Raw genomic sequence first — 16,880 nt, 5'->3', positions numbered from 1 at the left:
TCCTGGGGGCATCTAAGGAGGTCTCTGGGGCAGGATATTCCCGGCCACCCTATCCCGACCCTGACACACATACCCTTGGATTTGAGAGAAGTCAGCAGAGCTGGAACAGCCATGAGATCTGAGTTCTGACAGCCCTGCAGTCAGCTGGCTCAGGAGGCAGAAGTAATGCATATATTTGGACTCTTCCTGCAGACAAAGCAGGGAATGTGTCTGAAGGAGTGGATACCCATCCCAATATCCAAGGAGAGCGCTGAGCCCCCAGCATGGTTTTCCTGTGTGCCTGGCAGCATCAGCAGCTGCTGGTTTGGAACAGTCCGCGCGTCCTCGTGCCAGCCAGGGCAGCTGGAGGTTTTCTGTTGATTTCATGGCAGTGTTGCTGCATCAGGCCTCTGCTTTGGTGTGAGGAACAGCAACACCCTAGAGGAGACACCCAGTGACCTGCTGGCTGCTCCATGGCCGGCCAATGCGCGCGGCCGGCGTGGGAAGCGGGCAGACCACCCTGACGGCACCAACAAAGCCATCATGCTGGCTGACATTTCAAGGGAACAGAGAAGGGAACAAGGGCCGGGAACAAAAGCTAGGAACAAAAGTCTTTGATGCAGTTTAGAGCTGCAGTTGGAAGATATGGGCCTGAATGGTAAATGCCAGATGCAAGTGCATTTTTGCTGGGGAGGGATTTTAAACCTCCATCCAGGTCCCAAAGGTGGGGCTTGAGTCTGAATTCCAGGGCAAGAAAGTTATGCTGAAAACTGAGTGTGCTGTGAAATTAAAATGAAAGGTAAAAAAAAAACAATGGATAGCTGAGGAGATGGAGGAAGTCAGTAGCCAAGGAAGGCAAGAAGTGTGGTATAACTGATATGTAAACAGAAAGAGCATCTTTTGCAAGGAATTCAGGCCTCTCCTCACCCACCCCCCGCCCCCAACCTCTCTTCCCTGAAATGATCAGAAATATTGTTGTTTCTCCCTAGATGACCCCTTGATACAGTCTTGCTATTATTGTGGTATTCAGTTATGAGACAGCCATTCAAGAGGAAAAAAAAAAAAAAGAAAAGAATTATAGAAGTGACACCAAGCCACAAAACACAGGACCAATTCCAAACATTCCCAGGAACAGGGCTACTGAAGTCTGGTCTTTTGGCACCAACTGACTTCTAGGACAAACAACCCAAAAGCTTTCTCTGACCATCTGATCAGTGATCTGTGATTCAAATCTCCTGAGGTTTTAGCCTGTATGTTCTGGTTTAGGATAGAACTTTGGTTAGGGAGATTCTTTCTGGTTTGGTGGAAGCTTGGGGGAAATTGATCCTCTTCCAGAAAAATACATTTGTGTGAGATTTTCAACTCAACTTTCTGGGTCAGCGATTCTGACAAACCAGTTGCAATTTCTGCATGTTTTACCAACTTCTGAATTTTTGAACATAAGTTTCTGTTTGCCAGGAGTTCAGATACGAGAAAACTGTCTCTTAACCTTAGGTCTTCCACTATCTCAGTGCATGACTCAGGCTGACAAATCATTTCTCTTTCTCCTGTTTGCACCTATGGGATGAGAATGATCCTTATCCTCTGTTAATTCATGACTCCTTGCCGAGGGCTTAGATTTTTGCTGACATAAGCAAAGCACATTTTGTGAGACTGTGCTGAGGTTTTATCCTCACAATAGGGGACGTGACATACAAGCAAGATTTCAAATGAGGGGGTTTTGTGTCCTGAGGGTTGAAAAGCAAACCATAGGACACTCACCTCTTTTTTTCTCATTCATTGACAAGAACCACATGCAATGTTCTGGGCTTCAGCTTGCAAGAAACAGTGCTGCCATCCTCAGAAGTGTACAGAGAGGAGTAAATTCTAGGCAGGCATTGATGATATCACTCAATGTCCATTAGAGCTGGTTCCTGTTTTGCACTGTACTGTACTCCATCTTCCCCTACCACAAGACTTCCTTTCATCCGGAACTGGAATAAAATAGGAGAAACTACCCCTAAATAAAAATTCTCCAAAAGGTTTGATTAAGTGAAAGATATCAATAAAGGAGTAAATATATTTCACCTTCTAGAAACTGTGTAACTGAGTGTTGGTTGAAAAATTGAACAGAATCCATGCATTCTGGTGAAACATTTTGATTTTGTGAAATGCACACTTTCCTACTGGAAAATCTTTCAGCTGGATGATTTTCAAGTGGCCTTTCTTCCCACATGCTCTAGTATCCAATTTAAACTCCAGCTGCTGGTTATGGTCGTCCCTTGCTGTAGTGAGTGCTGGCACTTATGCTTTCCTTTAACTCAGCAAACTCTTCCAGGGAATCTTTCTGTTGCTTAAAAGGCACCACCTGATAATGACATGGGAAGGCTGATGAGATGGTTTTGTCTTTGTCTCAGTGGCCAGGGAAGGCTGATGAGATGGTTTTGTCTTTGTCTCAGTGGCCAGTGCAGACCCATTCCGTTTAGAGTAATCTCCTGATGGATTTTGAATATCCAGGATGCCTGCCTCCCACTGTGTCCCTGAGAAGGCAATCCTTCATGATACTATGTCCCAGCGTTAGGATGTTTTCCCTACTCTGTAATACCCTCTCACAGTTCCATTCACTCATGGCTACAAGCCCTTGATCACCCAGAGGCAGCTCTTTCCCTCGATGCTGTGCCTCCCTGTGCAGACCACTGCTGTGTGCCTTCCTTTCTCTCCTGGTCATTGGGCCAGCTGTGCCTATTCACCACCAGCACTTTGTTCTTCCTCCCCAGCTAATCCCTGCAGGTCATTAGAGTTTCTGAGCCTTTTCTCTTCCTCCTCCCCATGTGCCGCATGGTATCCTGTTTTCCTTGTAACTGTAGCCGCACTGCAGGGCTGAGAGACTCAAGGATTTTTCCATTAATAATCCCCACGCCCTTTTCCTGGTCAGTACAGTGCTTAAGAGGGATTGAGGTAATTCATTCACGAATAGCAGGCGGTGCTTGGAGAGGGGGAGAGGGTGGCAGGAAGATGTGGGCTCGATGGGCTTGGTGTCTCCTGTGCCCCCCTCCAGCCAAGGGAGATTTTGCTGCCACAGCAGCTCCCCATCCCACTGTGGTGTGTGAGCGCTGGCACAGCTCCAGCCATGGGGGCACACCCTCTGTGGCTGGGAATGCTTGCTCCAGAGTCAGCACTGCACATTTCAGCAGCCCTGGCCAGCTCCTGTAGTTGGGCTTTTTTTCCTTTGCATCTTACACCCTCACCAGAATTTAAGATTTTGCAACTGCACCTTGAGTAAGAATTTCTTCTGGTGAGGAAAACTAAGCCCCAGTTCACTCTCTTGCAGCTCTGCTGGCTCTGCCAGACTTGGGGCCACATCTGCTGTTGACTATAGTTGCATACAGCTGGAATAATTTTGTTGGCCTCTAGTTTGTGGCAAACTGCGGACAGAAATTGGAGGTATAGTCCTTTGCTTAGTTACTGCAGTGTCTCAGGAAGGTGACTAGGCCACAAATAGGAAAAAAAGGAGAATATCACATTTTAAGAATGTATTTTATTAACATATACTTATGACTCATCCCAGAGGACAATTAGGAGCACTAGTTCTAGATAGTCTGCTAAGAGACAGGTGCTATTCCGGTTATTGCTGTGCACTCCTCAATAAACACCCTCCCCACCCCACCTGTTTGGCTACAGTGGTATGGATGTGGTATAGAAAATGCTGGGGGGCTCCATTTCCCCAGTCAAGAGAAGCCCTTTCCTGCTGGGGTGCATGTCCTAAGGGGACTCAACTCCTTGCTCTGTGAGGGAGGCCATGGGACCCTCATGGCTGAAATCCTGTGAAGGGCAGGCAGCACTGTTACCCTCTGGCTGTGCTCCTCACCCTCTGCCCTGCTGTGTGTCCCTGTAGCCACAGGCTCCATGTCTGTTTCTTACACTGTGCAGCAAACTGCAGACTTCCTGGTGGGAGATGGGACGAGCCCATTGGCTTCTCTAATGGGACAGTGCAAACCTTGAATACCATGGGCTGGGGGAGGCCTGAAATGATGTCTGGTTAGGTTTCCTCTTCTCTGCTGTGGCAGTGACACACACAGTGGCAGTCCGTGGAGCTGAAGTGATTCAGCTTGGTGTGATTTGTGTTCTGCACATTCGTCGCCCATTTTCTCCACTGCTGATGAAACAGCACTGGCAGTGGTAGTGATTCCTCCATTTGAGAGAATAAAAAGGAAGGCAATAGTCTGGTGTAAAGGTCTTGGCATTTTCCACAGCTTATGACAGCGCTGCTGGAACGCAGGGGCTGTGGCTGTAGCTGTTCTATTGTGAGCTTGCATTCCTTAGCAGTGGGAAATCGGCAGCTGTAATTAGTCTCTGATGTTCTCTGCTAATAAGTGATTTTCTGCTACTTGCAAATACCAGCATCCCTAAGACATAACTGTATTGATTTGACCTCTTATCTCTTCTCTCTCCTCCTCATTGAGAGGGACCCCAGATGTTCTCCAAGACTACTTGGAAAAAAAGTACGGAAAAAGTATGGAAAAAACCCATCCACCCCTGCTCCTCCCTATTACATCTCTTTCTCCAGTACTATTTTTTTTCTTTTCCCTGCCATTGGGTAGGAAAATGGTTCCTGCCAGTCCTCATGGAAAAGGACACAGATGCCGTCAGGAAGCCCATTTGCTTTAGGAGGAAGAGGAGCCTGACATCAACAGGAAGAGCTGTGCAGCAGAGCTGCTCCTGCATCTGAGAGAGGGGGCCTTGAAAACAATGTCAGCTCGCAGTTCAGGACCAGCCAGCAGGAAACGCATGCACCCTGGTGTTTGCTGTGCAGAGGAAATGATAAGCACTACCTGGCCTGACTTGTAGCCCAGATAGCATAGGGGGGAAAAAAGTGGGGGAGGGGGAGCAGGAAAGTTGTTTTTCTTCATACTGCTTCAGAGCCTGCCCTTTGCAAAATGGAAAACAAAATAAAGTGTGAAATATGGAATATATCAGGAATCTGTTGGGGGGCTTGGAAACCAAGGAATACAATTGCCAAGTGATTAGATTTACTGCTTTAGTAACCGCTTGGTATTGGGTTTTTTCCTATTGTTAGCACTGAGAATGACCCTTAGTTTGATAACCCCTGGCATGCATGTTTATTGAGAGGTGAAGGGAGCAAGGGGCTTGTATCCCCTGTGGAAGATTTTTTGTGCGGAAAGACATGGGGACAGAAAGACATGGGAGCAGAAGGGCCTCGTGAGTACAAAGAAAAGTGTTGTGTAGATGGATGTCTTTCCTGACTTGTCCTTACTAGGTGAGGGGATAGAAGCCTTCTTGAGAAGTAAGGAGATACCATCATGCTGAGTATTTTATTCAGCTTTATTTCTTTTCCTCTTTTACCAGTGTCTTTAAAAGCAACATTGTGCCTCCTTTCATCCCGGACCATCTGACAGAGTTAGTTTCTATTTCTGATGCCCTTCCACCTCTGGCAGGCAGTTGCAGAGTCCAGTCCCTGCAGCTTAGCCTTGGAGAAACCATTCCTTGTCCTCTGGGTGCATCTCAGTAGTTGTGTGCTGACGTCCTGAGGTGGAGGTGGACAGACACAAACAGCTTGGCAGGAAACGTTCTAAACAATCCTAGCCCAGCTCAGCCTCTGGAGGGCTGGGAGGCATTGTGACACCATCTGCAAATGTTGTTCTGCCACCTTTGCTGTCCTTGCTGATTCTCTCAGGCTCTGGAGAGCGAGCAAGCTGCCCTCTTGCAACATATGTGAGCCCTGATGTGCCACAAGGCTGGCAGATGGAGCAGTGCTGTGCTCCCTGCTGTTTCTGCAAGAAGCCCTGAAGGAGCAGCACCACATGCAGATGTTTGAGCCAGGCTGCTCAGCAGCTTCTTCTTGAGCTCTTTACCCTCCCTGGTGTATGGAAAGGAAAACAAAATCCTTGTGAGCATAGCTGTAAGAATACACTTTAGAGTACTGCAGCCTCTGAAGATGAAAAGGTGTAGCCAACATGACCCATATCCCCTGGGCTGCCCTTCTTAACTAAATTACTGAGATAAACCAGTCCATTGAGACTGGTTCTGGACTTGCTGATGCCGATGTTCTTGCATGCTTGAGCAGCAATCCCCCAGACCAACAGCTTTCCTTGGCTGTGGGTGAGTGCTTCACCCAGCAAAGCCTTCAGCAGCAACAAACAGGAGGACCACATGTCATGATGTGTCCCCCAGACCTATGACATTGGCCTAACATGACTTTCACATCTTTTGACTTTGTTAGGCTTTGATTGACAACTCAATAAAACCCATCTGTTTCTCTAAGAAGAATTTCCTGGTAATGCACATGAAACCTCACACATGCACACACATACATACATAAACAAACATAGTTGTATGTGTAAAAATACATTCATTTGTGTATATGTATGCACACACATTTTTTTGCTGATATATGCATTTATTTTTGTGTAGAGTTATGTGTGTCTGATCAGATGCTGCTTCTGGCAGAATTTTCCCCATGTTTTTCAGACCCAGAAACTGAGCCCACAGACTGTTGTGATCATATACCTGGGCATGATTTAGGATGGGTAGAGCAGCACCTTGTTTCACCAGAAAAGCATCAGCAATCCCAGTCACCCACAGCTTAATCCTCTTCAGAGAAATACTGACCTGTTTTCAGCCTCCTCTGAGCAGGGTTGGGGGGAGCATTTCTAGGTGACCTTCCACTGCCAGCAGAAGTCTTAATTCTCCAATCTGTGCTGAAACTCACACCATCATTTTGTGCTCCTGTAAAGCTGGTGAAAATGCTTCTGTCATTTGTATACCTCCTTTGCTAGTATTTGCATGTCTCAGTAAAAGGTGAGAGGGTGTAGAACAAATTGATCCTATTTTCTTTTGTGGAACATACTGATGAGTCCAATGGGATTTTTTGTATGAGTGTGTTTCTTTGGGTCAGGCCCAGGCAACCTGGCAATGAAAGCAGTCAGTCTAAATATATGCTCAGCAACTGAGCAAAGATGGGATGGATTTGATGCTGCTTGGCTACAAATTATAATGCTTGATTATTGCTAGTGCCTTTGCATGTTTGTTTTCAATCAGACCGAAATCATAAAGCCTTATTTACTTTTTAGCAAAAGTCTGTTTTCGTTTGCCTTTCACTTCTCATTTGCAGCCGTCATGGGTTTGCATTCAGGCTCCTCATCTGTCTGCCTGTGATATGTAATGATCCTCAGTGATTTCTCCTGCTCTTTGCCCTAAGTTGTTGACTGTCTGTAAAACAGCCCATTTGGAATAACCTCTGGAAATTGCTGTACCGCTCTTGACTAGGAGAGCCCTAGAGGCAAGATCAGGGAGAGGCCTGAGTGAAAGAACATTGCTGCATAACCCAGTGTCAGTCTGCATCAGTCCATCAGTGTGACAGAGGACAAAATAAAAAGAAGGGAGAAGATATAAGTAAGTTCTGTGAGATTCAACCATGCCGTTTTTCTTCCACATGAGAGCTTGGTCCAGGACCAGCTTCTCTGTTAGTTTGTACCTTGTTACTGAATGATAACTTGGGCTCTCAGTGGGATGATGAGCCCCTGTTCTCCCTTTTACACACCTGAGCTCATTGGCACTGCCATCCTGAGTTAGCTGGCACAGCTGGATGTGTGCTTTAAAGCTTGGGAGTGGCTGTCATGTATGCTTGTGAACGTGTGGCAAGCATGGAAGGAGAACCATTAGTGCTGGTGAGCCTCCATCCTCTCCTTGCACATTTGAAGGAAAATTACACATTCCAGAAATTTCCTGGAAAAGAACAGCAGAGAGAACTGCAGAGCAGCCCACTTTGCTGCAACATGGGTGTTCCTGAGATAACAGCCCAGTTCCTTGCTTCATCTTGTCACTTCTGCAGCCTTCCAATAGCATTTATTTGGGAATTAGCTGCTTTTGTCACCACCATGCCACCACTACAAAAGGGAAGCAAGGATCTGTTGAGCAGTGGGAGATCATTACAGAGCAGCACAGAAGCTGCAGGCAGATTCCATGTCCTCTGGAGATTGCTACAGATTTCAGTGTATGGAGATGGTGTTTGTGAAGGGCACAGTACAAAGGACTTCAAAACTGTTTAACTAGTCACGGGTATTTTTCAGGTGCACATCAAGACCTAAGCACTCAGAATTTCCTTCTAACAGCCCCAAAAGTCTGTATTATAAAGAGAAAGCTGGAATCCCTATTGCCTAGCACACTAGAGTCCAAGCTGAAAAGGACTAAGGGACAAACTAACACTGACACTCAGGTAGGGAGCATTGATCCCCTTGAATTGCTGCTGTCCTGATTCTGATCCTAATAATCCCATGTAGGAATCTCAAAGTGATGAGGGAGATTTTGGGTTCTACCTCCTTACAACAGTCAAGAAGCATGTGTTGAAGCTTACAAGTTGCCTCCACAGTAATTTTGGGATTGTAAGAAAATGAGCAGGTCTATATCAGGTGGCAGGCCCAAGTAAAAGATGTGATTGATTTTTAAATTTCTTCTGAATCTCTTGTAAATGAAAACATGAAGACCAAAAGCTGGTGAGAGGAGGAAGAAACTTATGGAGTCCATGCAATCTGGGGCTTTGTTGCCAGCAGTTAAGTGGGTTAGCATGGCTTACTTGGATTTCTATGCTTAAGAGGAGAGCAGAAGAAGAAAGGAAAGCATGATACAGAAAACATGCTATGAGCTTGTTTATAAATCTGGATGAAAGACAGTAGGCTGTCAAGAGACTTCAGATGAAGCCTGCATTGCTGGCTTTCCATCCCATCACCCAACACTTACCTGGGCTCTTCCCTGGCAGGTTGCTTGTCCCAGTTCCCTTGAGCTGCAGCATCGGCATCGCCCTTCTCCTGCACTCCATCATTTGGTGCAGCCTTTGGATTTGTTACTGGTTTTGGTACCTGTCACCAGAATCGAGGTCCATGGCAGAATTCCTGTCTTACGGCTTGCTTATCATCACAGCATCTAGGCATTTACCAAGACAGAGGTCAATTCATTACATGCGTCTCCAAAACTATTCTGATGTTTTATATACTTACACCCGAGTCCATTCCCAGACACAGCATAAATTATCCAGTTACTCCCATCTCCAGAATTATTTATCCTGATTGCTTGTGATGTGGTAAACAAAATGCTGTACAATATCCACCCTAATCTGCTGTGGATCAGGGTTGTTAGGATTGGAATGGTTAGCTGAGGATGTGCACAGCTCATTGACCTGCCATGCAGAACCTGAGCCACTGTTTTCCGAGGTGGTTGTACCACAGAGTCATAAACGCCAGGAGTGGAGATATCCTGTTCTGTTATCTGGTCCTTTTTTTGCAGGAAATTCTCAGCAGGATGTTTTCCTAACAAAACTATTCTAGTATTTAGTACAACCTCTTTCAAAAGTGCCTGCGTGACAGAATTTGCCAGCTATGTCAAGGTGAAGTCACATTTCAGAGGGGCACAGTGACCGCTGGGGCTGATAGTCAGCATTCAGTGCCTGCTTTGGCAGTGCTTTCTCTTAGGCTCTCTTTGATGTGTGCTGTCTGTGAGATGGCTGGGTCTGCCAAGGGCTTTTTCATTCCTGCTTCAAACATCACAGTTTTCAGATCTGCTCTGGAAAATCAGGTGTTCCTACATGTCTTACTTAGATATGTTAGATGTAAGCTGGGTATAATATCAATGGGGGAAAAAATATCCTTGATGGTGGTGCCATTGGCTTCACTCAAACTCCCAGGCAGGGAGGTTGTGTTGAAATGTGTGAGCCTGCAGGTTGTGTTGAAATGTGTGTGCTTGGAATTAGAAGGGCACATCCCAAACAGCACTCAGTGTTTCCACTTCCCACGCAGGCCATGGAGGGTGATGACTCGCAGTATCTGACAGATTTGAGATCTGTTTTTCCTACATTTTTGCCCACAAAATCACAACTGTGACAGGACAGTGCTTTCATCACAGGGAATGGCACTGTTGTGATAACCTTTGTGACATTGCAGGGCCATTTCTCACAGAAGCAGAGGGGAAAAAACACATGAAGTGTGTGACTTACACAGTGAATAAATTGTGCTGCCCATGTGGACAGGATCACCTTGGTGCCAACCATTCATCCCTTTAAACTGTGTTTATGGCAGCTAAAGGAGAGAAGCCAAGGTGAATTGTACAAACCAAGGTGGTTTTTTTTAAGCTGGTTTGGTGCTGTTTACTATCTCATGCTGTTCAAATACGTGTGTGTGTGTGTGTGTGTATGGAGGGGTTGTGGCAGCTTGGCCACAGCTAACAGCCAAATTCAACCCTGGAATTTGAGAGTGAAACAGGTTTTGGCTTTTTTTTTTTTTGCCTTTTTTTTTTTTTTTTTTTTATTCTGCAAAATGAATTTAGTGCTGGTGAAAAGTATGCACAGACATCCTGGAAACTGAAGCTTTGTCCTTGTAGCATTTATGTCCTGACAGGGCAAACCATCCCCTTTCCCAGCTCTGCCATTTTAATCTCTGAGCAGGAGAGACCCTCTGCATGGATTTTGGGTGCTGTGGTCCCTTCCATCCCTGGCTGGTGCTGGCAAGGAAGCAGTGGAAGGCAAAGGAAATGCTGTGTGGTGGGAAGGCAGGATTTACCTTAGCTGCCACTGGTTAGGGCAGTGCACTGGGAGAAAATCTGGTGTTGTGACTGATGTGCTGCACCAGGGCTCGGGTGAGCTGCAGGGAGGAGAACACGGCTTGATCTGCTTTCAAGTCTGTTTCTCAACCAACCTTATGCCTAGTGAAAATCAGGCCATGTCAGCAAAAAAAGAAAAAAAAATATAGTGAATCAGCTTTAAAACTTGTGATTTACAGTAGAAAGTCAGGAAATGCAGAAAAATATCATATCAGAGATACTGATGATCAAGTATGTTGCCATTTGTACAATGTTGTTTCTTTCCTGTGATTAGGAGGCCAACTGAATATATTAGTTTGTTCTATTTCGTTATTATTTTGTAACAGCTCTTGCTTAGTACAGACTGAAACACTTTATAAAAGGAAGTATTTTCTATTTTAGTAATTTAAATTGAAACAGGAGACTTTTGACCTTTATTGTCGTGGTATTGACATAGCATGATAGGAAGCATGCACTACTATTGAGGGTCATTGAAGACAATTTAAAAAAATACTTATGTATAACAAAACCAAAAGGATGAAATAAAAATGTCTGCAACCTTTTTTTTTTTTTATGGTGCAGGATTCATAGTGAGGGGAAATTTAAAAAAAAAAATCCAAACTATTTCCTGCAAGTCAAAAATCAAAAAGTTGGTGTTCCAGGTGAAATGAAAGGTCTGCATTTATCCTCCCAATAGCTGAACTAAAATTAAAATAAAATTAGAGAGGACATAAAACCTCCACCATGTGGCAGAAACCAGCAACCAAGGAGGCCCTGAGCATGTCTGTCAGCAGTGCTTATCCTTACAAGGAGTAGTCTGAGAAAATAACAGAAGGATAAAGTAGAAAATTCAGTGTGCTGCTGTTCAGTCCAGCTCAGTGCAGTGCACCCTGAGCACATGGCCCTGTCCAGGTTAGCTGACTTACTGTCTAACTGGGCAGTAAGTCTAACTATTCACACTGACTGGTTAGGGTGTCTGACTCAGCAGCCTCCTCCCTGGGTCCCTCTGTAGCCCATGGACACTCAGAGTTTCTTCTGGAAGGTGGCACTGAAGGCCAGGATATTGCCTGCATCTCCTGCTGGACCAGCATTCTCCTTGCTCTTTGCTGGCTTTGGTGGGAGGCCAGGAGGCCGTCCTCCCACTGGTCACTGGATGGGGTCACTCCCTCTTTTCTTAGTGACCTCTCCAGCTTGGGCTGCTTGGGGATCCAAAGAGCTCAGTCCGGTGCCAGATGGAGCCTTTGCCAGGCTGGCAAAGAATGGGCACCTGGCTTGCTGGTGGGGAGGTTTGGGGGGTGGCAGCACCATGGCTGGGAAGGGAGAGCCAGCAGGGCAGGGAGGTGGGAATTTCAGTGCCCACTGCTTCCACTGGGAGCTGGGGGGATCAGAAGGAGGAGAAGTGGTGCCTGACCCAGTGAGAGTAGCAGACACCTGTAAAGGAGGTGGCATGGGCTGTCTTGGAAAAGACCCTGGTGAAGGTGCACACTGAACTTGGAGGTGATACCCAGTGAGAGTGGAATGAGTTACTGTGACTGCCCTTCTGGTTTATTTTTGTCTAGGGGAAGAGAAGTATTGTCTTTTGTGTGCAGAGTGTTTATAACTCAATTTCCCTTCTGACTGGTGCCTTGCTCCACGCTCTCTTGTCCTCCTCCATCTGGTTTCTATTGTAGTTTTAAATGAGGACAGTTTGGCTGTCTGGCAGAACAAGCAGGGTCTGTGTGACACCAGCTGCCCCTTCCAGCTCCTAAGCCTCCTAAGCTTGCAGCACAGTGTTAATTATAGGAGTGTCAAGACTGGACTCCCTGCCCCCCATCTCCTTTCTGTGCCTGCACGTACAGCCTCTGCTGCAAATCCCCATCCACGTCTGATCTCCCCGTGGGAGACACCCAGCCCTGTGATTTACATGCCCTGTGACTCTGATAGAGACCTGCTGTAAAGCACATGCCAGAGCCTGTACCTTCCTCCATTCAGGGCTGATCCCAGCCTCAGTTCATCAGGAGCCACGTCTGAAATAATCCTACCAGGTCAGAAACTCCTGGAAGTGGGAGAGAGCTGCTCACTGCTGCTCTAACCTCACCACCCCCAACAGCCCAAAAGGCTAAGCTTTGTAGGAGATCAGAGCTGCTCAGGAATGCCAGAGCTACAGGTCCTGCTCAAAGAAAACATTTATTGTGCTCCAGTTCCGTACAAGTGCTGCATTTAGGGGCTTGATTTGCAGGAAGTCAATGTAGTCCCTTCACCTCCAGGGATCTGAGGTCAAAGTCTGTAATTTTCGGTTGCAAGTGAAAAGTGTCCTCTATGGGATATTTTTTTTTTTTTGACATCACAAAACTGCCACAAATTTTGGCATAACTGACTCTTTCTCTTTCTATGAGCCAAAGACCTGGTATGGCAGGAAATCTTGTACAAGATGAGTGAAGGGCACTGGCAGAGATAAGTGAGAAGCCCAGGGCTGGAAAAGCAAGGAAAAATGCAGGGCTGCAGTAAGAGATGCTGGCAGAGCTCAGCGTATATTGCCTATTTGCAATCTATAGGTTGTCCCTGCTGTGCAGTTTTCACCCAATTTTAAAAAGGGGTTGAATTTTATACATTTGCTACAGATTGTTCCCCTCAGGCCCATGTTTTTGCTTACCAGTCCTCAACAGACGGATGCAGCCTTCTCTTCTTCTGTATAGGGGGTTTGCTTACCTGCCTGAGGCCTCTTGACCTAATTTACTCCAAGGAAACTTAGAACTCAGCCAAAAAATGGTGTGATTTAATAAGTCTTACTTTCAAGAGGTCAAATTAGTCACAACAAACATCACTATCTGCATTTTTAGTTGGTGTTCTTATTATTAATACTGAGGCTTTTAAAAGGATCTAATAAAGCATTCTTTGTGCATGTACCCCATTTTTTGGCAGCCAGGCACCATCATATGAGGCTTGTCTCCATGAAAGACTGTTAACCTTTAGACAAACCTTGTCATGTGGCTGTCGTGATCAAATATGCTTTCTGTTCAATTAATTCTTTTATTCGTTGCATGGAGTTCAATGGTTTCTATTCCCTCACCCAGACAGATCCGAGGTGGACATGGATCTGCCTAACTTTCATTTTTGCTGGTTACATGTCATTTATTCCAAGACCCCTACCAAGAAGGAAATTTTAATATGCCATGTATGCATAGCTTCTGCCATAAAGATGTTTAAGCCTGATTTTCCAGAAATGGAAATGAGGCCTGAAGTAATTTATCTTTCTCTTTTTTTTTAGCATTCTCATCATCATATGATATGAGTTCCCTACTGCAGTTAATCAGGACTTGCTCAGAGATAGGAAGGTCCTCTTTTTTTGATGTGTCACTTGGATTTTTCTTGGAAGGATATTACCGAAAATTAGTACTTCTTTTTTTTTCTCTGTCTCCTTCCACACCATTCAGCCCACATAGCAAGTAGGTGTTGCATGCACTGAAAGGAATGCTTCCCAGGTTCTTTCCTTTCTGGAATGCTCTGATGCACCTTCCCCTCCAAAGTCCATGAGGAGAGAATACCATAGCTCTGTGACTGTTGTGGACAAAGCTTTCACTCTGTAGGCTTCAGCTGTTCTCTTTGCAATTCCATGGTTTCATGAACACTGTTTAGGCTTAGGGCCTCTGCCATGAGCTCCACCCAACAGCTTGAGGGTCTTGAAAATCAGCACAAGGGCTTTGAGTGTGACACACCAATGTACCCATGTTATGAGTGCCTGCTCATAAAACCCATAAAGTCAGTTTTTCCCTGGTGTTTTGGAGAAGCTCCTTTGGCTGAGAAGAGTTAGTCTGTTTGGGCCGTTCAGACTTCCAAGTAATCACTGGGACTTTGTGCATGCCTGTGTTTGGGTTGGCTAAAAAACAAGAGAAGGGACACATGAAAGGACTTCTTCTTTACTTCCCTCAGCAAGTCAGGAGGCAGAAGGGCAGCCCTTCCCTGAGTGACTGGCTCAGTAGCAGTGTGCCCCTGAGGTGGGTGCAAGCTTGGAGCCCTTCTCACCAGAGCCTGTGCCCTGCAGTGCTTGGCAGGGACAGGTCCACCCATGAGCTGGCTCTGGCCTCAGTGACTCCCATGAGAAATAATAAAATAAAGAAAAATAATAATGTCTAACTGTTTTTGTTCAGGCTGTCATTGGAGGGCTGTCTTTGGATGCCATCTGATGAAGCCCATGTTAATATGTCATCATAGTCCTGAACTTTGAGCAGAAGGGCTCAGGGAAGGTCCAGCCAGAGGCATTGTCTCCAGGGTGTCACAAAGATGCAGTAATTGCTATGCCTGGCTTTCCAGTCAAATCTATGGCTTAGCTGGTTTCTCTCCATACAGCTTTTGAAATGTGCAATGCAGCAGAGTCAGCATTATAGCAGGGAACTTTTGACTTGTGCATTTACTGACTTGTGCCTATGGCTGTGTGAAGTATTGCATTAAATACACAGTAGTTTCTAGCACCTAATAAGGAAGGGCTTTCTTACTGTTATTGTTATAGCTTGGGTTGTTATAGTATTGGGGACAGGGAGCCTTGATCTGACCAAGAGAATGGGGGACTCTTGTACCTATATAATGGGGAAAAAATAAACATATACTTTGGGTCCAAGCCTGGATGTAAATGTTGTGCCTCAGGCTCCTCTCAGCTTTAAGACTGGTTAAGTCTTTGTCTAGTTATGCTGATGGAGCTCTTTTGAAGCCGATGTCAGGTTTTGTCAGTGTGCAGATCTAGTCAATATTTGAACTTTATACCCCCTCAGTGGGATTTATGAGCACTAAACTGTGGGTATGTAGGCTTATATGGAAGTGTGAATGCTTCTCTGATTTTTATCCAAGCCAATGAAACCTTTTGGCACAATTCAGCAAGGCTGGAGCTCTATACTGAGGAGGTTGGAGGTTCCCAGGACCTCAAGCTTTGCCACATGCTTTCAATTAGAATGAAACAGCTTATTTTATTTTATTTTGGAAGAAAAATGAAGAGAGGGAAACCCTACCTTTCTTTCTGCTATGTTACTGTGACTTCAGGGTCAGTCATTGTCACATGTTAATGAGCATTGCATGGCACAACCACAGTATATCCTCACGGCCACTTTGCACTTGCCACGGGGCTATTTTTGATTTGCACTGTATTTCTTTCGTTGCTGTACCCTTCCCTGCATCCACAGAGAGCCTCTGCTTTTTTTTTTCATGGAACTGTCTTCTCTGTGGTGACTTGTGGGAGCTGTCAGTGTGTATTCACTGGACATCTTGCTTTGCTTCCCTCTCGTAGTCCCTTACGTGCTGAAGAGCTGTGCGGAGTTCATTGAGACTCACGGCATCGTGGATGGGATCTACCGGCTCTCAGGAGTGACATCCAACATACAGAAGTTGAGGTAAGGGCAACGTTTGGGAGTGTCAGAGGGATTCAGGGACATTGCTCATACCTTTTTGGTGTTAGTCCCTCAGGTACACACTGTGGCCAACAGAGCTCCACACTGACGCAGAAGATAAACTGTCTTTGAAGTTGCTAACAGGGAAAGACAGCATTTTAGGGATTAGCCCAAAAAGCTATGTCACCCTCTGCATCTATTAGTGGGAAAGGCAAGGAGGGTCTCAGTGCAAATACTGAGTTCCTCTCTCTCACTTTGGGACAAAGCAATCTCCTTATATCAGTTTGAGATCCACTCCCTGCGTTAGGGATAATGGAGACTAATTGAAACCTCAGCATCTCTCTGAACTTGGGACACAATCTGGGCCAGCCTGAAGAGACATCTCTGCTTTCCCATTTGTTTTTCTCATTTACTCTGTAAATGAGTACTTAGGGTGGAGTACTGGCCTGCTACAGCTCTTATTCACCCATATTGTTATGCTTCCATATTGTTTCAGACAAGAGTTTGTTTCTGACCAATGCCCAGATTTGACAAGGGAAGTTTACCTCCAGGACATCCACTGTGTGGGGTCACTCTGCAAGCTGTACTTCAGGGAACTGCCCAACCCTCTCCTAACTTATGAGCTCTACAAGAAATTCACGGTAAGACCCTTGGCTGTTCTTGTTCTTCTCCAGCAGTGTGGATGTGATGCAGATTCCTCCATGACAGCTGTTTGGGATTCACTCCAATGTCCTGGCTTCTGGTGCATCTATCCATGTAAACACCTCTCAGTGCTCTTCCCTTCTCATCTCATGTTGGCTCTCTTTCCCTGTCCTTGTTTCTTTTCACCGTTTCATGTTTATTTCTCTCAGTTTGTCTGCTGTTTCCTCCCCTTCATCTTGCTCATTTTTTCACTGCATTTCTTCCCTGCTGCCTCTTTTTCTTCCCATTGTGTGCCTCCTCCGAGCACTACTAATTCTCTTTCTTTTCCTCATTACTGTC

General features: G+C 45.7%; 1 protein-coding gene across 2 annotated transcripts in view; it reads left to right on the top strand.

Annotated features, from left to right (window-relative positions):
- The window catches only part of ARHGAP31 (Rho GTPase activating protein 31), a 60,633-nt gene that overhangs the window by 20,147 nt on the left and 23,606 nt on the right, over positions 1-16,880 (top strand). For both annotated transcript variants that reach the window (XM_059493217.1, XM_059493220.1), the window contains exons 2-3: positions 15,800-15,902; positions 16,396-16,540. In XM_059493217.1, the coding sequence (XP_059349200.1) occupies positions 15,800-15,902; positions 16,396-16,540 (248 nt within the window). The remainder of the gene's footprint in view (positions 1-15,799; positions 15,903-16,395; positions 16,541-16,880) is intronic.

The sequence above is a fragment of the Ammospiza nelsoni genome, chromosome 2 (assembly GCF_027579445.1).
Source record: "Ammospiza nelsoni isolate bAmmNel1 chromosome 2, bAmmNel1.pri, whole genome shotgun sequence".
NCBI lineage: Eukaryota > Metazoa > Chordata > Aves > Passeriformes > Passerellidae > Ammospiza > Ammospiza nelsoni.
This window is presented reverse-complemented; position numbering and strand designations above follow the sequence as displayed.